This window comes from Pecten maximus, chromosome 5 (assembly GCF_902652985.1).
Source record: "Pecten maximus chromosome 5, xPecMax1.1, whole genome shotgun sequence".
In the NCBI taxonomy this organism is placed as follows: domain Eukaryota; kingdom Metazoa; phylum Mollusca; class Bivalvia; order Pectinida; family Pectinidae; genus Pecten; species Pecten maximus.
This window is the reverse complement of record NC_047019.1, coordinates 35,993,827-36,021,135: the sequence shown is the minus strand read 5'-3', so window position 1 is coordinate 36,021,135 and position 27,309 is coordinate 35,993,827. Positions and strand designations below refer to the sequence as shown.

At 38.9% G+C, this 27,309-nt stretch overlaps 2 protein-coding genes across 4 annotated transcripts in view; both read right to left on the bottom strand.

The window, feature by feature from the left end:
• Nucleotides 1-3,814: 3,814 nt before the first annotated feature.
• Nucleotides 3,815-4,732, bottom strand: LOC117328437 (circumsporozoite protein-like). Its single transcript, XM_033885967.1, has one exon. The coding sequence runs from the start codon at nucleotides 4,730-4,732 to the stop codon at nucleotides 3,815-3,817; it is 918 nt and encodes a 305-aa protein (XP_033741858.1).
• A 9,668-nt stretch (nucleotides 4,733-14,400) lies between these two features.
• LOC117327910 (proteoglycan 4-like) overlaps nucleotides 14,401-27,309 on the bottom strand; it is a 33,678-nt gene continuing 20,769 nt past the window's right edge. For 2 of the 3 annotated variants that reach the window (XM_033885149.1, XM_033885150.1), the window contains 11 exons: nucleotides 26,163-26,211; nucleotides 25,625-25,787; nucleotides 21,800-22,121; nucleotides 21,398-21,684; nucleotides 21,016-21,095; nucleotides 19,007-19,315; nucleotides 18,458-18,578; nucleotides 17,256-17,415; nucleotides 16,985-17,070; nucleotides 16,629-16,696; nucleotides 14,401-16,137 (listed from right to left, as the gene is read on the bottom strand). In XM_033885149.1, coding sequence (XP_033741040.1) covers nucleotides 16,676-16,696; nucleotides 16,985-17,070; nucleotides 17,256-17,415; nucleotides 18,458-18,578; nucleotides 19,007-19,315; nucleotides 21,016-21,095; nucleotides 21,398-21,684; nucleotides 21,800-22,121; nucleotides 25,625-25,787; nucleotides 26,163-26,211 — 1,598 coding nt within the window. In that variant the 3' untranslated portion in view covers nucleotides 14,401-16,137; nucleotides 16,629-16,675. The remainder of the gene's footprint in view (nucleotides 16,138-16,628; nucleotides 16,697-16,984; nucleotides 17,071-17,255; nucleotides 17,416-18,457; nucleotides 18,579-19,006; nucleotides 19,316-21,015; nucleotides 21,096-21,397; nucleotides 21,685-21,799; nucleotides 22,122-25,624; nucleotides 25,788-26,162; nucleotides 26,212-27,309) is intronic. The other variant, XM_033885151.1, reaches the window with a different exon arrangement.

The window sequence follows — 27,309 nt, the reverse complement described above, 5'->3', positions numbered from 1 at the left end:
GCATGCAACTAAAAAAATATAATACCTTATTGACCAGTAAGGTAAAAACTGATTTATTTTTATAGGTCTCTCAACATTTCTGTCTGGTGTCCATTGGAATGTCATCAATTCAGAGTGTCAACATTTCTGTCTGGTGTCCATTGGAATGCCATCAGCACAGAGTGTCAACATTTCTGTCTTGTGTCCATTGGAACGTCATCAGCACAGAGTGTCAACATTTCTGTCTTGTGTCCATTGGAATGCCATCAGCACAGAGTGTCAACATTTCTGTCTTGTGTCCATTGGAACGTCATCAGCACAGAGTGTCAACATTTCTGTCTTGTGTCCATTGGAACGTCGTCAGCACAGAGTGTCAACATTTCTGTCTTGTGTCCATTGGAACGTCATCAGCACAGAGTGTCAACATTTGTCTTGTGTCCATTGGTACGTCATCAGCATTTCAATCTGTTTTGTATTCCATGTCTTTTGTTATGTTAATTGGAATATGACTAGAAAAAGACCAAGCATTAAATGCTTTACTAGTGATTTTGGTGTTCATGTGTTTGGGTGAATGTATACAATTATATGTAGCTGTCACATGTGAAACTCATTCTATACAATTTTGAATAAATTTTGTTTATGAGAGAAAAAGTTGTCAATGCATTACTTGTACTTGCATCAGGAAATCAGTTCATTAATTCATTCATTTTGACAAAATACCTGTTTACCTGTGACCGTTGACAAGACTCTCAGTCATTATGTGTTCCATACTCAATCAAATGTACTTAATAGTAATTTATATGTCACAAATAGTGTGTTAAACTAATGTGAGTGGGTGATGTCACAATGCATGCTTCAGAAAAGAATAATCATATCTGGAGTGGCTAAGCAATCTGGAACGGACATTATTTTAATCTTAATATATACCACGGCTATCTCGCTTTGTTTTCTATATGCTAAGAAACCTAGAGGTATGCCTCTAATGTTGTCTGTGTAAGTTTGGTACTTTTTCCAAATGTCCCAGTATCTACAGTATAGTGATTTATTATTTTTCAATAAATTATATTTTCAACACAAAAAACTCTAAAGGAATACAAGTGTATGTACAAAGTATTTTGAATATACCCCACCCAAAAGTATACCATCAGACTGTCTTTTGAATTCATCCGTAAAAATGTAAAGGTACAAATCCTCTCCCAACATCACTGTAACGTTTTGTGGATCATAACGGGATCATTCCAGTCAGTCGTCTGTGTACTGTGTTCTTACATGTATACAATACAAAACTTGTCAATAGTTTCTACTTTCATAATAGAAATTTTCTTATTAAAATCATTCCTGTTTTCAGTCTGAAAGTAATGTTTTTGATGTGATTACCGCTAGTTTTATCACTCAGCGTTGATATATCTGTGATCCAAATATACACAGGTAATAGACAACCTTATAGCCGTGAACATTATTAAGATTTTAATAACATGTAAAGATATTTGAAAATTTCCAATGGTTACTGATATCATACAGAGAATTTCACTCTTTTGTAGCCTTTAAACTGACGGTGCTTTCTATGTAATTAAAAAATTTCTGATTGAGAGAGGTCTGCTTTTAAGAGTAAAGATAAAAATTAACCGATCTAATCCTCTGTGTTTTAATTAAATAAAACACTTACTTGTATCTGTGTTTCCCTAACGGGTTAACAAACAACTGAACTGCCCATAAGAACTTGCTCAAATGAATTAAGTATTTTAAGAAGCTAAGGCATTATGAGATTACAACGCACACCCTATACACTCATCAAGTCTGCAAACTCAGGGTATACCTTGTCAGTAGTATGTATGACCTCCATAGAATCAAAGAGCTTGGGAGAATTAGATTTTTACAGATTTTAGAATCAAAGCGTTTGTGAAAAATTAGATTTTGAAAATCATCTTGTGAGAAGTGTTCAATATGATAGTTTGGTATACCTGGAATATCATATCATTTTCATTTTTAAAATTTGTACAAATGCTGGAATCAAAAACTTACATATCATTTGTTTGTTGCTATTACCGCAAAGTAATGCTGTTCACCATTTATCAAAATAGATGATAGCCAAATATTTACAATGATCACATATTTGATTTCCAATACAACAGAGGATGACCAAGTATTTACAATGATCACATATTTGGTTTCCAATACAACAGTAGATTTTTGTCTAGTTTTTCAGACTTTTCCAGTAATATTGTTACTTCTCTTGTGTAAAACATTGGAAGTGATTTAAACATTGAAAAAATAAATCAGAATAAAAAGTCAATTTTAGAGACTGGACTAACAATGGCCTGAATGTGGAATACTATTTCATAATTGTCGGACATTACTGAAGATGTGTAAAAGTCAGGTGGTGACCATGACATGATCAGATGTAAATCATCAATATTTTATGTATCCATCCCCAGGAGATCTAACTAGTAATCACCACCTAATGGGTTCCTGGTATTGGTCATTCAGAACCGGGAGAAAACGGTCAATCCAACTTAAACAAAAATTGACATAACATTGTAAGATAGGTAGACAATAATATCAGGCACTTGTTTGATCCTGCTGAACATCTCAAAGACCACACACACAGTGATTACATATAAACAGTAGAAATAACCTGATTCTACAAAGATATTTCCAAAATTGTGTTTACTGTACAAAGACATACCTCTGTATTGGCAGTTAAGGATATGTTTATATAAGTTTGGTACCATACCTACTATGTTTTGATGTAACGCTGTGTAATAATGGCTCCGGTATTTTGATATAATGCTGTGTAATAACGACTCCAGTATTTTGATGTAACGCTGTGTAATAACGACTCCAGTATTTTGATGTAACGCTGTGTAATAATGGCTCCGGTATTTTGATGTAACGCTGTGTAATAATGGCTCCAGTATTTTGATGTAATGCTGTGTAATAATGGCTCCGGTATTTTGATGTAACGCTGTGTAATAACGACTCCAGTATTTTGATGTAATGCTGTGTAATAATGGCTCCAGTATTTTGATGTAACGCTGTGTAATAACGACTCCAGTATTTTGATGTAACGCTGTGTAATAACGACTCCAGTATTTTGATGTAACGCTGTGTAATAACGACTCCAGTATCAGCTCTCTATCATGTTAGTAAGACACATGGTTTGTATGTTAATACAGTGTTGGTATAAAAAAAGATACCTGAATTAATGGAACACTTTTGATGAATACATTTGTTGTGATGATGCTGATACGCCAGGGTACTGACAATAGTTCAAGTTTACAAAAAATTTGAAGAAATATGTAAATTTATATAACTTAATGTATAATGTAAAGAATATGTACAAATCCTGTAATTGACTTTCATCTTAGAATAATTTATGAAAGAAATATATTTCGCAAATTGAAGTTGTTTTATAGTATTGAAATGAGATATGATCACCAAAAGAATAGGTTGTTTCTGTGTATTTTGAATTATGATTCTGATAATTATAAGTTCTTGTTTATTACTAAGTTGACAATTTGTTACAAAGTGCTGCTGTAAAAGATGGCTGGTATGATTTATTGGTTAAAACATGGTGTTAGCTGATTTACGTACAAGGTTGATCTGTGTTTAAAGCCAGGAAGTATGTATGACTGATTAAGTAATATATTAGAATCATTTTGTATTTAACCATTGAACCCCGATTAAATGGTGACAAAAATGTAGAAATTGATGGAGTATACAGATATATGATGGAGAGATATGCGTTATTCTCTCACTTTAGTTAAAAACAATTTTGGATCTAATGAAATTATTTAAGTTAAAATGGTGTCTTTACATGACATAGCAGTTCTGTTTACAGCGGTGTCACCCTAGGTGATACAGTGGGATTATCCTTCATATCCACCCTAGGTGATACTGTGGGATTATCCTTCATATCCATCCTAGGTGATACAGTAGGATTATCCTTCATATCCACCCTAGGTGATATTGTGGGATTATCCTTCATATCCACCCTAGGTGATACTGTGGGATTATCCTTCATATCCATCCTAGGTGATACTGTGGGATTATCCTTCATATCCACCCTAAGTGATACTGTGGGATTATCCTTCATATCCACCCTAGGTGATACTGTGGGATTATCCTTCATATCCTCCCTAGGTGATACTGTGGGATTATCCTTCATATCCACCCTAGGTGATACAGTAGGATTATCCTTCATATCCACCCTAGGTGATACAGTAGGATTATCCTTCATATCCACCCTAGGTGATACTGTGGGATTATCCTTCATATCCACCCTAGGTGATACTGTGGGATTATCCTTCATATCCTCCCTAGGTGATACTGTGGGATTATCCTTCATATCCACCCTAGGTGATACAGTAGGATTATCCTTCATATCCATCCTAGGTGATACAGTAGGATTATCCTTCATATCCTCCCTAGGTGATACAGTGGGATTATCCTTCATATCCACCCTAGGTGATACAGTAGGATTATCCTTCATATCCACCCTAGGTGATACTGTGGGATTATCCTTCATATCCTCCCTAGGTGATACAGTGGGATTATCCTTCATATCCACCCTAGGTGATACTGTGGGATTATCCTTCATATACACCCGAGGTGATACAGTGGGATTATCCTTCATATCCACCCTAGGTGATACAGTGGGATTATCCTTCATATCCACCCTAGGTGATACTGTGGGATTATCCTTCATATCCTCCCTAGATGATACAGTGGGGTTATTTCTCACACCAGTCATCATGCCCTATTCCTTATATATAATGATTCAGTGGTACTCTGTAGAGTCCCCATTGTTTAGAAGTTAAAAGTTTTCTGTTGTATTGTTATTTCCTAAAACTGACTAGAAGTGTTTATATGAATTCATCAGTTTTAAGTGTGCGGGTATTTGTCCGTAGGTCCTAATAAGATATTGATTGTTTTTACCCGTGTAATTCTACATGTCTGTCACAGAGATGTCAGCTGTCTGCCTTAATTGTTCATAAACACATTAACATGTACATAAGGTGCTACGTTACACCAACTTCATCTCTTGTCTTCATGTCAGTCACATCCAAATTCACACTTGTATGGTACGCTGCATAGATGTGTATTTTACGCTGCAAAATGAGGTCAATTTGTATGGTACATATACTGACATCACTGTGGAATAATGCATTTGTATGATACAAAGTATGTAGTTGTGTTAGTCATGTACTCATCATGGCTCTAATTTGTTTATATGTTAATGAGTTAATCAGTATCGCTTATCTGTTAATGAATTAAGCAGCACAGCTTATATGTTAATAAATTAATCAGTACAGCTTATATGTTAATGAATTAATCAGTATAGCTTATCTGTTAATCAATTAATCAGTATAGCTTTTCTGTTAATGAATTAATCAGTATAGCTTATCTGTTAATGAATTAAGCAGTATAGCTTATCTGTTAATGAATTAAGCAGTATAGCTTATCTGTTAATGAATTAAGCAGTATAGCTTATCTGTTAATGAGTTGGTCGACATAGCTATGTTGGTATAAACATTAATATGTAACATACATGTATCATTAGTTACTTACATTTGAATGGTACATTTGGTTGGTACATACAAAAAGTAAATTGTTACTTTTCTACGGTCCCAGTGTCAGTGGTACTCTTATTGGTATGGTACAGTTATATAGTACTTTGTATGATACATTTGTTTTGTACATTTGTATGGCTCATTTATATTATACATTTATATGGTACATTTGTATGGTACATTTGTATGGTACATTTGTATTGTACATTTGTTTGGTACATTTGATTGGTACATTTGTATGGCTCATTTATATGATACATTTGTATGGTACATTTGTATGGCTCATTTATATGATACATTTGTATGGTACATTTGTATGGCTCATTTATATTATACATTTATATGGTACATTTGTATGGTACATTTGTATGGTACATATGTTTGGTACATTTGATTGGTACATTTGTATGGTACATATGTTTGGTACATTTGATTGGTACGTTTGTATTATACATTTGTATGATACATTTGTATGGTACATATGTTTGGTACATTTGATTGGTACATTTATATTGTAATTTTGTTACATTTGTATGGTACATTTGTATGGTAAATTTGTTTGATACATTTGTGTGGTACATACATTTGTGTGGTACATTTGTAAGGTAACTGTGCCAGTGAAATACATTGAAATACATCCAGTGCTTGTGTATATATGAAACATATCCTAGCTGTGTGTATAACCTCCCATGGCACATGGCAGTGTCTGTATGTAACATCCCATGGCAGTGTCGGTATGTAACATCCCAACATCCCATGGCAGTGTCTGTATGTAACATCCCATGGCAGTGTCGGTATGTAACATCCCATGGCAGTGTCTGTATGTAACATCCCATGGCAGTGTCTGTATGAAACATCCCATGGCAGTGTCTGTATGTAACATCCCATGGCAGTGTCTGTATGTAACATTCCATGGCAGTGTCTGTATGTAACATCCCATGGCAGTGTCTGTATGAAACGTCCCATGTCAGTGTCTGTATGTAACATCCCATGTCAGTGTCTGTATGTAACATCCCATGGCAGTGTCTGTATGAAACATCCCATTGCAGTGTCTATATGTAACATCCCATGGCAGTGTCTGTATGTAACATCCCATGGCAGTGTCTGTATGTAACATCCCATGGCAGTGTCTGTATGTAACATCCCATGGCAGTGTCGGTATGTAACATCTCATGGCAGTGTCGGTATGTAACATCCCATGGCAGTGTCGGTATGAAATGTCAAATGTTTTGTGAATATTTATTTTGTTCTCTGTTTTTTTTTTCATCAGGAAACATGCTGGTTGATAGTGTTCCTTGTACCTGATCCATACCAAGTTGTCAGTCACTGCATACATAATGTTCATTGTCATTGAATATTTATATGACATCATCATTAGATAGATCGTACAAGTAGGTAGTTTTGTACAAATAAACAATCAACATGTCAAGTTTCAGTGTTTGTGGTTTGTTTGTATACTTTTTTCTGGTGTTATTATCAAACTTTGTTTCGCATTCATAGTTGGTCAAATGAGGTCAATCTACCAGTAATGAAACTTGGCTGAAGATGAAAGTTTTTAAACAAAACATACTTTACATTGAAATTGGAAGTAACTTGTATAACTTCGGCCTGAGGCGTACAGTGTTATGTTTGGAGTGAGTATTTAATGATGTTAATCAATATATAAAGTATCTGCTGCATGCAGTTTCAAATGAATACATCCAGTATCCAGGTCTGCATTGTCAAATTCCATATATTCAACACTTTCAAGACAATTTGGCCAGAATTGTCCCATTTGTCGAGCCAATGAGGTTTACAGTATTCAAATTAAGATACCAGGAATCCAATCTCTGTGCCAATAATTATCCCAAGGATGGCCATCTAACTAATATTATCTAGACAAGTCTCCATGACTTTAACCGACCTAACCATCATATACCCAGCACATCTAACTGGTAGTATCTAGACAAGTCTCCATGACTTCAACCGACCTAACCATCATATAACCAGCACATCTAACTGGTAGTATCTAGACTAAATCTCCATGGCAGACCTAACCATCATATACCCAGCACATCTAACTGGTAGTATCTAGACAAGTCTCCATGACTTTAACCGACCTAACCATCATATAACCAGCACATCTAACTGGTAGTATCTAGACTAAATCTCCATGGCAGACCTAACCATCATATAACCAGCACATCTAACTGGTAGTATCTATACAAGTCTCCATGACTTTAACCGACCTAACCATCATATACCCAGCACATCTAACTGGTAGTATCTAGACAAGTCTCCATGACTTCAACCGACCTAACCATCATATAACCAGCACATCTAACTGGTAGTATCTAGACAAGTCTCCATGACTTCAACCGACCTAACCATCATATAACCAGCACATCTAACTGGAGTATCTAGACAAGTCTCCATGGCAGACCTAACCATCATATAACCAGCACATCTAACTGTAGTATCTAGACAAGTCTCCATGGCTTTAACCGACCTAACCATCATATAACCAGAACATCTAACTGGTAGTATCTAGACAAGTGTCTGTGACTTTAACCGACCTAACCATCATATAACCAGCACATCTAACTGGTAGTATCTAGACAAGTCTCCATGACTTCAACCGACCTAACCATCATATAACCAGCACATCTAACTGGTAGTATCTAGACAAGTCTCCATGGCTTTAACTGACCTAACCATCATATAACCAGCACATCTAACTGGTAGTATCTAGACAAGTCTCCATGGCTTTAACTGACCTAACCATCATATAACCAGCACATCTAACTGGTAGTATCTAGACAAGTCTCCATGACTTTAACTGACCAAACCATCATATAACCAGCACATCTAACTGTAGTATCTAGACAAGTCTCCATGGCAGACCTAACCATCATATAACCAGCACATCTAACTAATAGTATCTAGACAAGTCTCCATGGCTTTAACTGACCTAACCATCATATAACCAGCACATCTAACTGTAGTATCTAGACAAGTGTCCGTGACTTTAACCGACCTAACCATCATATAACCAGAACATCTAACTGGTAGTATCTAGACAAGTCTACATGGCTTTAACCGACCTAACCATCATATAACCAGCACATCTAACTGGTAGTATCTAGACAAGTCTCCATGACTTTAACCAACCTAACCACCATATAACCAGCACATCTAACTGATAGTATCTAGACAAGTCTCCATGGCTTTAACCGACCTAACCATCATATAACCAGCACATCTAACTGTAGTATCTAGACAAGTCTCCATGACTTTAACCAACCTAACCATCATATAACCAGAACATCTAACTGGTAGTATCTAGACAAGTGTCTGTGACTTTAACCGACCTAACCATCATATAACCAGCATATCTAACTGGTAGTATATAGACAAGTCTCCATGGCTTTAACCGACCTAACCATCATATAACCAGCACATCTAACTAATAGTATCTAGACAAGTCTCCATGACTTTAACCGACCTAACCATCATATAACCAGCACATTTAACTGTAGTATCTAGACAAGTCTCCATGGCTTTAACTGACCTAACCATCATATAACCAGCACATCTAACTGGTAGTATCTAGACAAGTCTCCATGGCAGACCTAACCATCATATAACCAGCACATCTAACTGGTAGTATCTAGACAAGTCTCCATGGCTTTAACCGACTTAACCATCATATAACCAGCACATCTAAATGGTAGTATCTAGACAAGTCTCCGTGGCTTTAACCGACCTAACCATCATATAACCAGCTCATCTAACTGGTAGTATCTAGACAAGTGTCTGTGACTTTAACCGACCTAACCATCATATAACCAGCACATCTAACTGGTAGTATCTAGACAAGTCTCCATGGCAGACCAAACCATCATATAACCAGCACATCTAACTGTAGTATCTAGACAAGTATCCGTGACTTTAACCGACCTAACCATCATATAACCGGCACATCTAACTGTAGTATCTAGACAAGTCTCCATGACTTTAACCGACCTAACCATCATATAACCAGCACATCTAACTGTAGTATCTAGACAAGTCTCCATGACTTTAACCGACCTAACCATCATATAACCAGCACATCTAACTGATAGTATCTGGACAGGTCTCCATGACTTTAACCAACCAAACCAGCATATAAACAGCCATTGGAACCTTTTCTGTTCTGGTTAATTTAACCTATATCCATTGTTAGTGTGCTTGGTCAAGTTAACCTATATCCATTGCTAGTGTGACTATCTACTTACTGAGTCTCTGTCCAGAAGTGTCCCGTCAGTATATTTACTATTAGATTTGCCCTCTAATTAACTTGTGTAGTTTCTGGAGCAGTAATGCTGGAATTAATTGATCCAGAATCTTGGGCCTGTAGTGTCCAAATTGTTAGAAACATTGTCTAGGGCCTGTAGTGTCCAAATTGTTGGAAACATTGTCTGGGGCCTGTAGTGTCCAAATTGTTAGAAACATTGTCTGGGGCCTGTAGTGTCCAAATTGTTTGAAACATTGTCTGGGGCCTGTAGTGTCCAAATTGTTAGAAACATTGTCTGGGGCCTGTAGTGTCCAAATTGTTAGAAACATTGTCTGGGGCCTGTAGTGTCCAAATTGTTAGAAACAGGCTCTGGGGCCTGTAGTGTCCAAATTGTTTGAAACATTGTCTGGGGCCTGTAGTGTCCAAATTGTTAGAAACATTGTCTGGGGCCTGTAGTGTCCAAATTGTTAGAAACATTGTCTGGGGCCTGTAGTGTCTTAATTGTTAGAAACATTGTCTGGGGCCTGTAGTGTCCAAATTGTTTGAAACATTGTCTGGGGCCTGTAGTGTCCAAATTGTTAGAAACATTGTCCGGGGCCTGTAGTGTCCAAATTGTTAGAAACATTGTCCGGGGCCTGTAGTGTCCAAATTGTTAGAAACATTGTCCGGGGCCTGTAGTGTCCAAATTGTTAGAAACATTGTCTGGGGCCTGTAGTGTCCAAATTGTTAGAAACATTGTCTGGGGCCTGTAGTGTCCAAATTGTTAGAAACATTGTCCGGGGCCTGTAGTGTCCAAATTGTTTGAAACATTGTCTGGGGCCTGTAGTGTCCAAATTGTTAGAAACATTGTCTGGGGCCTGTAATGTCCAAATTGTCAGAAACATTGTCTGGGGCCTGTAGTGTCCAAATTGTTTGGAACATTGTCTGGGGCCTGTAGTGTCTTAATTGTTAGAAACGTTGTCTGGGGCCTGTAGTGTCCAAATTGTTAGAAACATTGTCTGGGGCCTGTAGTGTCCAAATTGTTTGAAACATTGTCTGGGGCCTGTAGTGTCTTAATTGTTAGAAACGTTGTCTGGGGCCTGTAATGTCCAAATTGTCAGAAACATTGTCTGGGGCCTGTAGTGTCCAAATTGTCAGAAACATTGTCTGGGGCCTGTAGTGTCCAAATTGTTAGAAACATTGTCTGGGGCCTGTAGTGTCCAAATTGTTAGAAACATTGTCTGGGGCCTGTAGTGTCCAAATTGTTAGAAACATTGTCTGGGGCCTGTAGTGTCCAAATTGTTTGAAACATTGTCTGGGGCCTGTAGTGTCCAAATTGTTAGAAACATTGTCTGGGGCCTGTAGTGTCCAAATTGTTAGAAACATTGTCTGGGGCCTGTAGTGTCCAAATTGTTAGAAACATTGTCTGGGGCCTGTAGTGTCCAAATTGTTTGGAACATTGTCTGGGGCCTGTAGTGTCCAAATTGTTAGAAACATTGTCTGGGGCCTGTAGTGTCCAAATTGTTTGGAACATTGTCTGGGGCCTGTAGTGTCCAAATTGTTAGAAACATTGTCTGGGGCCTGTAGTGTCCAAATTGTTTGGAACATTGTCTGGGGCCTGTAGTGTCCAAATTGTTAGAAACATTGTCTGGGGCCTGTAGTGTCCAAATTGTTTGAAACATTGTCTGGGGCCTGTAGTGTCCAAATTGTTTGAAACATTGTCTGGGGCCTGTAGTGTCCAAATTCTTAGAAACATTGTCTGGGGCCTGAAGTGTCCAAATTGTTTGGAACATTGTCTGGGGCCTGTAGTGTCCAAATTGTTTGGAACATTGTCTGGGGCCTGTAGTGTCCAAATTGTTAGAAACATTGTCTGGGGCCTGAAGTGTCCAAATTGTTAGAAACATTGTCTGGGGCCTGTAGTGTCCAAATTGTTTGGAACATTGTCTGGGGCCTGTAGTGTCCAAATTGTTAGAAACATTGTCTGGGGCCTGTAGTGTCCAAATTGTTAGAAACATTGTCTGGGGCCTGTAGTGTCCAAATTGTTTGGAACATTGTCTGGGGCCTGTAGTGTCCAAATTGTTTGAAACATTGTCTGGGGCCTGTAGTGTCCAAATTGTTTGAAACATTGTCTGGGGCCTGTAGTGTCCAAATTCTTAGAAACATTGTCTGGGGCCTGTAGTGTCCAAATTCTTAGAAACATTGTCTGGGGCCTGAAGTGTCCAAATTGTTTGGAACATTGTCTGGGGCCTGTAGTGTCCAAATTGTTTGGAACATTGTCTGGGGCCTGTAGTGTCCAAATTGTTAGAAACATTGTCTGGGGCCTGAAGTGTCCAAATTCTTAGAAACATTGTCTGGGGCCTGAAGTGTCCAAATTGTTTGGAACATTGTCTGGGGCCTGAAGTGTCCAAATTGTTTGGAACATTGTCTGGGGCCTGTAGTGTCCAAATTCTTAGAAACATTGTCTGGGGCCTGAAGTGTCCAAATTGTTTGGAACATTGTCTGGGGCCTGTAGTGTCCAAATTGTTAGAAACATTGTCTGGGGCCTGAAGTGTCCAAATTCTTAGAAACATTGTCTGGGGCCTGAAGTGTCCAAATTGTTTGAAACAGGCTCTGGGGCCTGTAGTGTCCAAATTGTTTGAAACAGGCTCTGGTAATTGCAGTTACCCCCAACTACATTGTGTCACCTTATTAGTTGTAGGAGGCCGGCCACGTCCTCGGACGTATATTACAGTTGTAGGAGGCCTACCATGTCCTCGGACATATATTACAGTTATCGGAGGCCTACCATGTCCTCGGACGTATATATTACAGTTGTAGGAGGCCGACCACGTCCTCGGACGTATATATTACAGTTGTAGGGGGCCTACCACGTCCTCGGACGTATATTACAGTTGTAGGAGGCCTACCACGTCCTCGGACGTATATTACAGTTGTAGGAGGCCGACCACGTCCTCGGACGTATATTACAGTTGTAGGAGGCCGACCACGTCCTCGGACGTATATTACAGTTGTAGGAGGCCTACCACGTCCTCGGACGTATATATTACAGTTGTAGGAGGCCGACCACGTCCTCGGACGTATATTACAGTTGTAGGAGGCCTACCACGTCCTCGGACGTATATTACAGTTGTAGGAGGCCTACCACGTCCTCGGACGTATATTACAGTTGTAGGAGGCCTACCACGTCCTCGGACGTATATTACAGTTGTAGGAGGCCGACCACGTCCTCGGACGTATATTACAGTTGAAGGAGGCCTACCACGTCCTCGGACGTATATTACAGTTGTAGGAGGCCGACCACGTCCTCGGACGTATATTACAGTTGTAGGAGGCCTACCACGTCCTCGGACGTATATTACAGTTGTAGGAGGCCGACCACGTCCTCGGACGTATATTACAGTTGCAGGAGGCCTACCATGTCCTGGGACGTATATTACAGTTATAGGAGGCCTACCACGTCCTCGGACGTATATTACAGTTGTAGGAGGCCTACCATGTCCTCGGACATATATTACAGTTGTAGGAGGCCTAGCATGTCCTCCGACGTATATTACAGTTATAGGAGGCCTAGCATGTCCTCGGACGTATATTACAGTTGTAGGAGGCCGACCACGTCCTCGGACGTATATTACAGTTGTAGGAGGCCGACCACGTCCTCTGACGTATATTACAGTTGTAGGAGGCCGACCACGTCCTCGGACGTATATTACAGTTGTAGGAGGCCTACCACGTCCTCGGACGTATATTACAGTTATAGGAGGCCGACCATGTCCTCGGACGTATATTACAGTTGTAGGAGGCCTACCACGTCCTCGGACGTATATTATAGTTGTAGGAGGCCTACCACGTCCTCGGACGTATATTACAGTTTTAGGAGGCCGACCACGTCCTCGGACGTATATTACAGTTGTAGGAGGCCGACCACGTCCTCGGACGTATATTACAGTTATAGGAGGCCTACCACGTCCTCGGACGTATATTACAGTTGTAGGAGGCCGACCACGTCCTCGGACGTATATTACAGTTGTAGGAGGCCTACCACGTCCTCGGACGTATATTACAGTTATAGGAGGCCGACCATGTCCTCGGACGTATATTACAGTTGTAGGAGGCCTACCACGTCCTCGGACGTATATTATAGTTGTAGGAGGCCTACCACGTCCTCGGACGTATATTACAGTTTTAGGAGGCCGACCACGTCCTCGGACGTATATTACAGTTGTAGGAGGCCGACCACGTCCTCGGACGTATATTACAGTTATAGGAGGCCTACCACGTCCTCGGACGTATATTACAGTTGTAGGAGGCCGACCACGTCCTCGGACGTATATTACAGTTGTAGGAGGCCTACCATGTCCTCGGACGTATATTACGTAACTGTTACATCCATGTGTTGATGGTCTCCTGTCGTCCAACAAGAACAAGGGAGACAACTCTTGCAGGCGAGAATATCCACAATAATAACATTGTGAGCTGTTGGTGTGTGTGTGACTTGTAAAGTACCACACATTGATCAGCCTCTGGACTATTTCCAGTTAGGAAGGACATGTCTGTATGAGTATGAGTAAAATTTGTGCAAGGTGATGTTTAATGTTTAATGCAACAAAAATCGACCTTAACATCTCATTTAATTTAAATTTCAACAACAATGCATACAATGTACTATATACAATTTGCTGAATATAGCAAATGTGTAATTTACAAGATACTCACAAAATACCTACCTAACTTATAAACATATGTACAATCTTTTCTACTATTTACAATATATATCCACGGTATAAAGAAAACCTACCAACTAATTACCTTGGGTACTATTCTCTCTCAGCTTACACAATCTTCAGCATTATGCTATACAGAGGTCAGTTAATTTGTTGATGTTTCGTTTGACACAAAAATATCAAGTGAATTGTATTGCACATGAAAACATCCCAATGTTTACCAAGTTATGTCCACAGTCTAATACAGATCTTAATACATGTACACAGTGTAGGTGTTGTAAATATCTGAATTAAATTGGATTGTATGTTGACCCCATCAGGAACCTTTATAGCACTAAATAAATTTGTGGATCAATGAAGTGGTCCTCCTCTTCTGTGGTATTTACATTCCCCTCGTACTGATTAAAGGTTTAAGCTTACCATCAAAGGGCAACAAGTTGCAGTGTTGATTTTAGTTTTGTAGGCTACAGTATACTGACATCAAAACTTTTGTGAAATATTACTGTTATAGAGCAGTGAAAGTTTTAGGCCACAGTAAACTGACATCAAAACTTTTGTGAAATATTACTGTTACAGAGCAGTGAAAGCAATCGGGCAAATGCAAAGGTTACAGTTTAAATATATTTTATCACAGACCTGCTTTATTCTCATTTCATATAACTTAAGTACACTTAAAAGTTTTACAAATACAGCATAAACTGTTTTGTATCCGACACACTGATGTCACCAATTAATCTTATTTACCAAAACTAATGCTGGAATACACCCTAACAGTGACATCTTTATACAACCCATAGGATTAATACAACAGAAAACATAGGTTCATACAATTATTGTCTTTGGCTGAGGTGAACATGGTTATTTATCTACTTAGATATTGTGGTAATAACCGACTTGTTATTTTAACATAATTACAAGTTATCGCCATCAACATGTTGACACGCACCAGTAGATAATACTAAGATAATCAAGGACAAATAAATTAAGTATCTTGATTATCAATAAGTGTCACAAGCTATTCAGAAAATTAAATTATTTTAATTTCCTTTGTTTCTGACAGCAAGTTCATCACATTTCCAGGTAATTGCTACAGGTACCAGCATTGTCACATTTCAAAGTTGACCTCCCGTTTAGGGTTTCTGGTACCAAAATTGTTTATCACGTCTTATTTTAGGGTGGATCAAGGATTTTTGAGTTATGGACAAATTCATGACACTTATATGTTGATCTTTTGTTCAGTGTCACTGGTATCAACATTTTTATTTCACGTTTCCACGTCAACCTCTCAGTATCTCATTCAGGGTTACTGGTATTGACACTGTTTTTCAAATTTCAAGGGCAGCCTCTCATTCAGGGTTACTGGTATTGACACTGTTTTTCAGATTTCAAGGTCAGCCTCTCTGTCAGGGTTACTCGTTCCTACATTGCTAAGCTGGGTGGTATTAATGTCAGGATGTTGCTGTTCATCCATTGACCCAGTTTTGTCGGCGGTGGGTGCGGGTGTGATGGGTACCATTCCCCGGGTATTTTCTGCTGGCTCCTGTTGTTGGATGTATTTTTCCATCAGCCATGCCTGGCCCCGATTAAAGTTGCGACTCAGCTCAAACAGATTTAATACTGACATTTTCTAGGAGAGCTAAGGAAATTCTCAATCTAAGAAGAAAGCTGTCAATTTATGAATGGATATGATGTGGTGAGTTGAGACCATGTTAACTGACAAAACATCTCCCATTCCTGGGACAACATGTCAGTAAAATTCATCTGATCATAAATTTGGAATTATAAATTTAAGCACACTGTACAATGTAGAGTAAAAGATTACAGTATTTCAACAAAATATTAATTATAAAAATAACTTTCATAGTATCACTTAGGACATCCACAAGGTTTGTCCTTACTTCATAAACGAACAACTATGGTCCTAACGGTTAGACTGGAAAATGGCCCAGGTATTTTCATCGGTTTCAGATTAGTCAGAAACAAATACCTAAACAACAATGATGAAATAACCACAAAAGTTTGGTAATTTGATGAAACCTTCCGATGGTTTTATGTCTTACCAGTTACTAGTGAAAGGTATAGTCTATTGACTCTTTCCTGCTTCATTAAAAAGGATACAGATTTATTAGGCAAGGGAGGTAACTGGATCATCGAGGGTGGCTGTGTCAATCGCAAGTCACTGGATCCTGGAATTAAAAAATGATATTAAACATAATGTACTTTAGAAAGCTTGTTTACTTTTCTGTTGTAAATTGCACCCATTCCAACTACCAAGATACAAAAGGTCATTTCTGAGTTATATTGAAAACCTTATGGTGAGATAGAAGCTTGAATTAAAAGAGGTTGGAGAGGTTGTGAGAGAAATGATAGAAAATTGACAACAGCAAATGTCATCTCATTTTTGCATCAGGAGAAACCTAGCCAATACAGGACACATGACAGATATTTTCAAAAGTAATTTCTAGTTTACTTACCATTTGGGTGGAAGTACTGGTGAGCTCTAGGGTTGAACACTGTACCTCGCTTGTATGGCATAAACAATGCAGGGTAAACTCACAGTCTGTAGATAGAAAATAATGAGATAATTTTTAACATAAAGCAAAATATAACAATTCCATACTTCCTTACAGAAAATGTCTGCAATTCAGCAGCACAATTTCAGATCCATTTGGACTCTGCTTCTAATCATTATCAAGCAAACTGAATTGTGCAACACTACGCCCATTACAATTGACCTCTGCTGACCTTTTAGTGCATCGTACATCTCCTCCTCCTTCTTGCTGAGTTTGTGCTGACCAGCTAGCTTCCTCTCGATGTCCTCCTGGATTTGTTTGGATATCTTGTTGACCATCTCTTCCTTGTGCTTGTTTGACTCCTCCTCGAACCAGGCCAGACGATCCAGGAACTGGGGACAGACACATATCATTCAACCTCTGATGAAAAACTGAGGACAGACACATATCATTCAACCTCTGATAAAAAACTGAGGACAGACACATATCATTCAACCTCTGATGAAAAACTGAGGACAGACACATATCATTCAACCTCTGATGAAAAACTGAGGACAGACACATATCATTCAACCTCTGATGAAAAACTGAGGACAGGCACATATCATTCAACCTCTGATGAAAAACTGAGGACAGACACATATCATTCAACCTCTGATGAAAAACTGAGGACAGACACATATCATTCAACTTCTGATGAAAAACTGAGGACAGACACATATCATTCAACCTCTGATGAAAAACTGAGGACAGACACATATCATTCAACCTCTGTTGAAAACAATTTAAATCTTGTTGATAGAGATGATAGCTAAGACTACTGTTTTGTAAGCTGTTGTTGACTACTTAGAAAGGGTTTGGGTAAAAAAAAACTGTAAAGGTTTTATTTTTCAAGGGGTTGTGTATTTTTTTAATTTTTTTTTTTTATAGTTTTGAGGAGATATTGAAATCATGGAAATTAGATAATTTGAAAATAAATTAAAACTAATACAAAAAATGATGGTCCAATTCATAATGAACTATGAATATGTATCCTTTTTGCTTCAAAATGTGTTACAACTGCAAACATGAACCACCAATAAATACCTTTACAAATAATTACTGGAATGCAAGAATGTGAAATCGATATATTTACAACACTGATTATAGCTTTGATTCAGAAAGGAATTCACCATCAAAAATAAAATTCAACATGGTTTTGATTGAGATCATGATTGATACACAACCTTTTTCGTTTATTCTTGAAACCAGACATAAAAACGAAAGATGTATCAGTAATATATAGAAATAACTTTGTACATACAGCAAAGTGGTGGTTCTGTCTGAAGACAAATTTACAGCAATTATGTTTCAATATCTGGGAAAGATTTGATACAGAAAAAAAATCATGGAACTGAAAGTTTCTATGGGGTCTTTTGACAATGTATCACTCACATCTTCTGGTATGCCTGGCCCCCAATGTTGAGGGGTCGGGCGTGATGGTCGGGCTGGTTTGGTACGACGTACAGAAGGCATAGGAACAGACTTTCTCCCATCTGGTGCGGTCTCTGGTCGGCTAGAAATCAGATCATATCAAAATAAGCAACAAAATCTATAGAGAAGCAACATCTGGTACGGTCTCTGGTCGGCTAGAAATCAGATCATATCAAAATAAGCAACAAAATCTATAGAGAAGCAAAATCTGGTACGGTCTCTGGTCGGCTAGAAATCAGATCATATCAAAATAAGCAACAAAATCTATAGAGAAGCAAAATCTGGTACGGTCTCTGGTCGGCTAGAAATCTGATCAAAATAAACAACAAAATCTATGGAGAAGTAACATCCAAGAAAGGGACTAATTATATCCTGCTTGTTCTTCATCGCTACAAATAGACATTTGATACTGTCCTACGTTACAGAAAGATTACTTTACACATAACAAACAAAACTACCAATGACAGACTGAGAAAAGCTAGGTTTCCAACACCTGCTAGAAAAACTTACTTTGGACTAGACCTGGGAGGGATGGGAATGGTCTCCATGGTGGGCGAAGCAGCAGTATTGATGGGGACTAGAGGTGGCGGCTGGGGCTGTGCCTCACGTCGAGTGGCACTACTTGCTGACCGACGACTTTCCTGAGACAGGGGGCGCTGTGAAGGGCGAGGAGCATGTTGTTGTTGTAGTAACAACTGCTGTTGTTGATGCTGAATCTGTTGCTGCTGTTGTTGCTGCTGCTGTTTCATTTGTTCCTGCATCTGGAAGCGTGTTTGCTCCATCACCTGTAGACTGTCTGTCAACTGTTGTAGGCGTTTCCTGTTTAGTAAAACGATAACATCAACAAATCAACTTAACATTTTATTGCCTAACACCTAAGTATGGTCATCTGGTGGAAAACTACCGTTTGTTCAGTCATATAGTCCATTTAAGCCAGAAAGTGATTATAACTATCTATCATAACTATCCTATCAGGCTTACTACTACCACTTTTAGCAGCTGGGTAGATTATTATACTTACTGCTACCCCTTTTTGTAGCTGTGTAGATTGTTACACTGACTATACTACCCCTTTTTGTAGCTGGGTAGATCATTACACTGACTACTACCCCTTTTGTAGCTGGGTAGATTATTACAGTGACTATACTACCCCTTTTTGTAGCTGGGTAGATTATTACACTGACTATACTACCCCTTTTAGCAGCTGAGTAGATTATTATACTTACTGCTACCTTTTTTGTAGCTGTGTAGATTGTTACATTAACTGCTACCCCTTTTTGTAGCTGTGTAGATTTTTACACTGACTACTACCCCTTTTTGTAGCTGGGTAGATTACTACATTAACTGCTACCCCTTTTTGTAGCTGTGTAGATTGTTACATTAACTGCTACCCCTTTTTGTAGCTGTGTAGATTGTTACATTAACTGCTACCCCTTTTTATAGCTGGGTAGATTGTTACACTGACTACTACCCCTTTTTGTAGCTGTGTAGATTGTTACACTGACTACTACCCCTTTTTGTAGCTGTGTAGATTGTTACACTGACTGCTACCCCTTTTTGTAGCTGTGTAGATTTTTACACTTACTACTACCCCTTTTTGTAGCTGTGTAGATTGTTACACTGACTATATATATACTACCCCTTTTTGTAGCTGTGTAGATTGTTACACTGACTACTACCCCTTTTTTTAGCTGGGTAGATTATTACACTGACTATACTACCCCTTTTTGTAGCTGTGTAGATTATTACACTGACTACTACCCCTTTTTGTAGCTGTGTAGATTGTTACACTTACTACTACCCCTTTTTGTAGCTGGGTAGATTATTACACTGACTATACTACCCCTTTTTGTAGCTGGGTAGATTATTACACTGACTACTACCCCTTTTTGTAGCTGGGTAGATTATTACACTGACTATACTACCCCTTTTTGTAGCTGGGTAGATTATTACACTGACTACTACCCCTTTTTGTAGCTGTGTAGATTATTACACTTACTACTACCCCTTTTGTAGCTGGGTAGATTACTACATTAACTGATACCCCTTTTTGTAGCTGTGTAGATTGTTACACTGACTACTACCCCTTTTTGTAGCTGGGTAGATTATTACACTTACTACTACCCCTTTTTGTAGCTGGGTAGATTACTACATTAACTGATACCCCTTTTTGTAGCTGTGTAGATTGTTACACTGACTACTACCCCTTTTTGTAGCTGGGTAGATTATTACACTTACTACTACCCCTTTTTGTAGCTGGGTAGATTACTACATTAACTGATACCCCTTTTTGTAGCTGTGTAGATTGTTACACTTACTGCTACCCCTTTTTGTAGCTGGGTAGATCATCACACTTAATACTTCCCCTTTTTTGTAGCTGTGTAGATTATTACACTGACTACTACCCCTTTTTGTAGCTGGGTAGATTACTACACTGACTACTACCCCTTTTTGTAGCTGTGCAGATTGTTACACTGACTACTACCCCTTTATGTAGCTGTGTAGATCGTTACACTTACTCATACTCCTCCTGTATATAACGTAGATCATTGTTGTGTTTGTCCATCATGTCATCAAATTCCTTCTTAGGAATCATTTCCTGGAATGAACAAACACCTAAAGTTAATAGTGTTTTCTGACACTTATTACTGTGAACATTATTTTTCCTTATATAAGTGATATTTACTGTAAATGTCTTGATGTGATATTGGTAGGGATATATTCAGTGTATAAAGACAAGCTCGTGATTGAACCACCATTAGCCTTGTAAACATTCTAAGATGAAAGATCTCTGTGATTTTTTATATAAAGACTGATGTATCAATTCAAATTACAAATGTTATGAGAACAAGATAGTGTAGAGAATACAATGACTTAGTATAGATTGTTATTGGTACAGACCTCCTTTGGTTCAGGGGTAAGCTCCTTAGGAGGAGGTGGAGGGGTGGGTTCTTTTGGAGGAGGCGGAGTGGGTTCCTTGGGAGGAGGTGGTGTGGGCTCCTTTGGAGGAGGTGGAGTTGGTTCCTTCGGGGGTGGGGGAGGTGGTGTCGGTTCCTTGGGAGGTTCAGGGGTCAAATGTAGAGCTGAGCTAGCCTGGTCCCTCAATTCCTTGTTCAGGTCTTCTTTCTTCCAGGTGTCAAGGTCAATGCCAGTCATATCAAATACTAACGAGCTCATGGTCATTGTTCCTGAAACAGTCATTGATATTGTAATAACAATATGAGGTAATAAATTAAAATGAAGTACATGAATGTTTTTAGTTATGTGATGAAGCTGGACCTAGTTGTTGGTGACTTTACTTACCACACTGCCTATTGAACTCCTGTGGCTTGAGACGTTTGCCTATGTACATGACGAGAGGAAGTATGCCACATGAGGCATGCATGGAGTCACTTTTGGCCGGATTCACAGACAGCAAAGGGAATGGAATAGCTTCAATGTCCTTCACTAATTCATTTGCCACTGGCTCTGGCTGTTTCTTTACATCCTCTCCAGGCAGACTGATCTCTACGTCATCAGAAAGGGAGTCAAAGTCACCTACATCACTACGTCCCCCACGACCTCTGGGGGTCGTCGGGACATCATCATCACCATGGGGTTCAGGTAGGAACACTTCTTTCAGATTCTGAAACAGAAGAAGTTATCAGGTTGCATCATTTGATACGTTTTTAATACTTGCAATTAGTTCAGAAACAAGTCATTTTGCTGATATTTACTTCTAATTAAACAAGGAGCAATCACTCGACTTCAAACCAAATCATCACCTCAATATATCGGATACAGAACTGAACATGATAGTACAGTTTAAAATACTGCTTAAAATACACCATGGGAAATACTCTGCAAATACTTACCAAGAGATCATGTCCAATACACATATCTATATGGAAACTAATGGACCAATTTATGTGGACAATCTTCAATGCTCAAAATACACCAAGGGAAATAACTCTGTATTTACTCACTGAGGGATCCAATACACATAAACGACCAAAATAAACTGAAGCAAGTTTCCTGTAGATAGAAACAGATTTGCCAGGCATGTTTAAATGTTCAAAATACACTAACATTTAGTAATTACTGATTCCATATGTCTAATACTTATAACTAGGTGGGGGGTAAACTCTAGGTAGGTAGTATAGAAGGTGAGGGGGTTAACTGATGTCTAATACATATAACTGGGTGGGGGGTAAACTCTAGGATGGTAGTATAGAAGGTGAGGGGGTTAACTGATGTCTAATACATATAACTGGGTGGGGGGTAAACTCTAGGTAGGTAGTATAGAAGGTGAGGGGGTTAACTGATGTCTAATACATATAACTGGGTGGGGGTAAACTCTAGGATGGTAGTATAGAAGGTGAGGGGGTTAACTGATGTCTAATACATATAACTGGGTGGGGGTAAACTCTAGGATGGTAGTATAGAAGGTGAGGGGGTTAACTGATGTCTAATACATATAACTGGGTGGGGGTAAACTCTAGGATGGTAGTATAGAAGGTGAGGGGGTTAACTGATGTCTAATACATATAACTGGGTGGGGGTAAACTCTAGGTAGGTAGTATAGAAGGTGAGGGGGTTAACTGATGTCTAATACATATAACTGGGTGGGGGTAAACTCTAGGATGGTAGTATAGAAGGTTAGGGGGTTAACTGATGTCTAATACATATAACTGGGTGGGGGTAAACTCTAGGATGGTAGTATAGAAGGTGAGGGGGTTAACTGATGTCTAATACATATAACTGGGTGGGGGTAAACTCTAGGATGGTAGTATAGAAGGTGAGGGGGTTAACTGATGTCTAATACATATAACTGGGTGGGGGTAAACTCTAGGTAGGTAGTATAGAAGGTGAGGGGGTTAACTGATGTCTAATACATATAACTGGGTGGGGGTAAACTCTAGGTAGGTAGTATAGAAGGTGAGGGGGTTAACTGATGTCTAATACATATAACTGGGTGGGGGGTAAACTCTAGGATGGTAGTATAGAAGGTGAGGGGGTTAACTGATGTCTAATACATATAACTGGGTGGGGGGTAAACTCTAGGTAGGTAGTATAGAAGGTGAGGGGGTTAACTGATGTCTAATACATATAACTGGGTGGGGGTAAACTCTAGGATGGTAGTATAGAAGGTGAGGGGGTTAACTGATGTCTAATACATATAACTGGGTGGGGGTAAACTCTAGGTAGGTAGTATAGAAGGTGAGGGGGTTAACTGATGTCTAATACATATAACTGGGTGGGGGTAAACTCTAGGATGGTAGTATAGAAGGTGAGGGGGTTAACTGATGTCTAATACATATAACTGGGTGGGGGGTAAACTCTAGGTAGGTAGTATAGAAGGTGAGGGGGTTAACTGATGTCTAATACATATAACTGGGTGGGGGTAAACTCTAGGTAGGTAGTATAGAAGGTTAGGGGGTTAACTGATGTCTAATACATATAACTGGGTGGGGGGTAAACTCTAGGATGGTAGTATAGAAGGTGAGGGGGTTAACTGATGTCTAATACATATAACTGGGTGGGGGTAAACTCTAGGATGGTAGTATAGAAGGTGAGGGGGTTAACTGATGTCTAATACATATAACTGGGTGGGGGTAAACTCTAGGATGGTAGTATAGAAGGTGAGGGGGTTAACTGATGTCTAATACATATAACTGGGTGGGGGTAAACTCTAGGATGGTAGTATAGAAGGTGAGGGGGTTAACTGATGTCTAATACATATAACTGGGTGGGGGGTAAACTCTAGGATGGTAGTATAGAAGGTGAGGGGGTTAACTGATGTCTAATACATATAACTGGGTGGGGGTAAACTCTAGGTAGGTAGTATAGAAGGTTAGGGGGTTAACTGATGTCTAATACATATAACTGGGTGGGGGGTAAACTCTAGGATGGTAGTATAGAAGGTGAGGGGGTTAACTGATGTCTAATACATATAACTGGGTGGGGGTAAACTCTAGGTAGGTAGTATAGAAGGTGAGGGGGTTAACTGATGTCTAATACATATAACTGGGTGGGGGTAAACTCTAGGATGGTAGTATAGAAGGTTAGGGGGTTAACTGATGTCTAATACATATAACTGGGTGGGGGTAAACTCTAGGTAGGTAGTATAGAAGGTGAGGGGGTTAACTGATGTCTAATACATATAACTGGGTGGGGGGTAAACTCTAGGATGGTAGTATAGAAGGTGAGGGGGTTAACTGATGTCTAATACATATAACTGGGTGGGGGGTAAACTCTAGGATGGTAGTATAGAAGGTGAGGGGGTTAACTGATGTCTAATACATATAACTGGGTGGGGGGTAAACTCTAGGATGGTAGTATAGAAGGTGAGGGGGTTAACTGATGTCTAATACATATAACTGGGTGGGGGTAAACTCTAGGATGGTAGTATAGAAGGTGAGGGGGGTTAACTGATGTCTAATACATATAACTGGGTGGGGGTAAACTCTAGGATGGTAGTATAGAAGGTGAGGGGGTTAACTGATGTCTAATACATATAACTGGGTGGGGGTAAACTCTAGGATGGTAGTATAGAAGGTGAGGGGGTTAACTGATGTCTAATACATATAACTGGGTGGGGGTAAACTCTAGGTAGTATAGAAGGTTAGGGGGTTAACTGATGTCTAATACATATAACTGGGTGGGGGTAAACTCTAGGATGGTAGTATAGAAGGTGAGGGGGTTAACTGATGTCTAATACATATAACTGGGTGGGGGTAAACTCTAGGTAGGTAGTATAGAAGGTGAGGGGGTTAACTGATGTCTAATACATATAACTGGGTGGGGGGTAAACTCTAGGTAGGTAGTATAGAAGGTTAGGGGGTTAACTGATGTCTAATACATATAACTGGGTGGGGGGTAAACTCTAGGATGGTAGTATAGAAGGTGAGGGGGTTAACTGATGTCTAATACATATAACTGGGTGGGGGTAAACTCTAGGTATGGTAGTATAGAAGGTGAGGGGGTTAACTGATGTCTAATACATATAACTGGGTGGGGGTAAACTCTAGGATGGAAGTATAGAAGGTTAGGGGGTTAATAACTGTCCAGTAAGACAATGCCATACATGACCTTTGTCTTTAAGACAGACATCTACCTCAAAATAAAGAAACAGCGGATGAGACTAACCTGTGACTTGATCTCCTCCATGTCTATGGTTGCCATGGCAAAGATTTCCTCCTGAGGACCCACATGTACAGACACCTGTATGTTCTGGGGTTCCTCCTTAGTGGGTTTGGTCCAAACTCCGTCTGGTACCTCTTCTGGGATTTCAAAGAACATCTCCTCAAATCTAAAGCAAATAATCATAAAATTAAGAGTCAATTTTTCATTTTGCATATCCAAAACAAGACACTGTATATTTTTTTATTGATAATTTTTAGAGTAGATATGTATAAGAATAGACCATTGCACAAAAAGTTTTGATCTCAAAAACATTGTTTGTTCACTACACAGATGATATCTCTGGGTTTCAATGGAATAGACATTTCAAATCAAAAGGAAGGAATATTTAAATTATATTTACTTCATGTTTGAGAAATTTCAACCAAAGATATTTTTCTTTTCTCTTCATTTTTTAACCAACAGCATTTTGTATATTAAGATGTATAATAAATATGGAAGTACATTTTTGTATTTACAATTTAGGTACTGGTAATAAACATACTTTGATTTGGTGGCCTTCTCATCTGCCTTTTTCTTTTTCTGTAATTTATCTGTATAACAATATGAATTTATAAATAACACAACTTGTTCAACAACAACAGATATCTGTCTTTGTTCTATTTTTTCTATATTTGTTCTATTTTTTCTGTCTTTGTTCCATTTTTCTATCTTTGTTCTATTTTTCTATCTTTGTTCTATTTTTCTGTCTTTGTTCTATTTTTCTATCTTTGTTCTATTTTTCTGTCTTTGTTCTATTTTTCTGTCTTTGTTCTATTGCCTGTTCTAAATTGAGCATTAAAGATATAACAGGAAAGATATATCAACATAGATCTGAGAAATCATTTTAATAAACTATTTCATTGGTATTGACTCTGAGGGACATCACATGCATTATAGACAGTAGACATTTCACTTTCATGCAAACCTGTCAAAAGTAACACAGGATATGGCATGCTGTCATAAAACAGATACAAGCATGCCTGCAAAACAGCATCTGCATCAATGGCAAAGCATTCACACATGGCTACCAATAAAAATTAAGAAAAAATGTTCTAGCGAACATGATATCTACAAAATTGATGAGAATGAAATATCTTTATTATATCAGGTACATGTTTTTAGCCTTGGTTTTGACATCCTCCCCTGTAGAATGTTTTTAGTCTTGGTTTGACACCCTCCCCTGTAGAATGTTTTCAGCCTTGGTTTGACACCCTCCCCTGTAGAGTGTTTTCAGCCTTGGTTTTGACACCCTTCCCTGTAGAATGTTTGTAGTCTTGATTTGACACCCTCCCCTGTAGAATGTTTTCAGCCTTGGTTTTGACACCCTCCCCTGTAGAATGTTTTCAGCCTTGGTTTTGACACCCTCCCCTGTAGAGTGTTTTCAGCCTTGGTTTTGACACCCTCCCCTGTAGAGTGTTTTTAGCCTTGGTTTTGACACTCCACCTGTAGAGTGTTTTCAGCCTTGGTTTTGACACCCTCCCCTGTAGAATGTTTTTAGCCTTGGTTTTGACACCCTCCCCTGTAGAATGTTTTTAGCCTTGGTTTTGACACCCTCCCCATGTAGAATGTTTTCAGCCTTGGTTTTGACACCCTCCCCTGTAGAATGTCTTCAGCCTTGGTTTTGACACCCTCCCCATGTAGAATGTCTT

Coding starts and splice junctions, on each gene's coding strand:
- LOC117328437 (XM_033885967.1), bottom strand. CDS start 4,732: ATGACTGGTGTGAGAAATAACCCCACTGTATCATCTAGGGAGGATATG.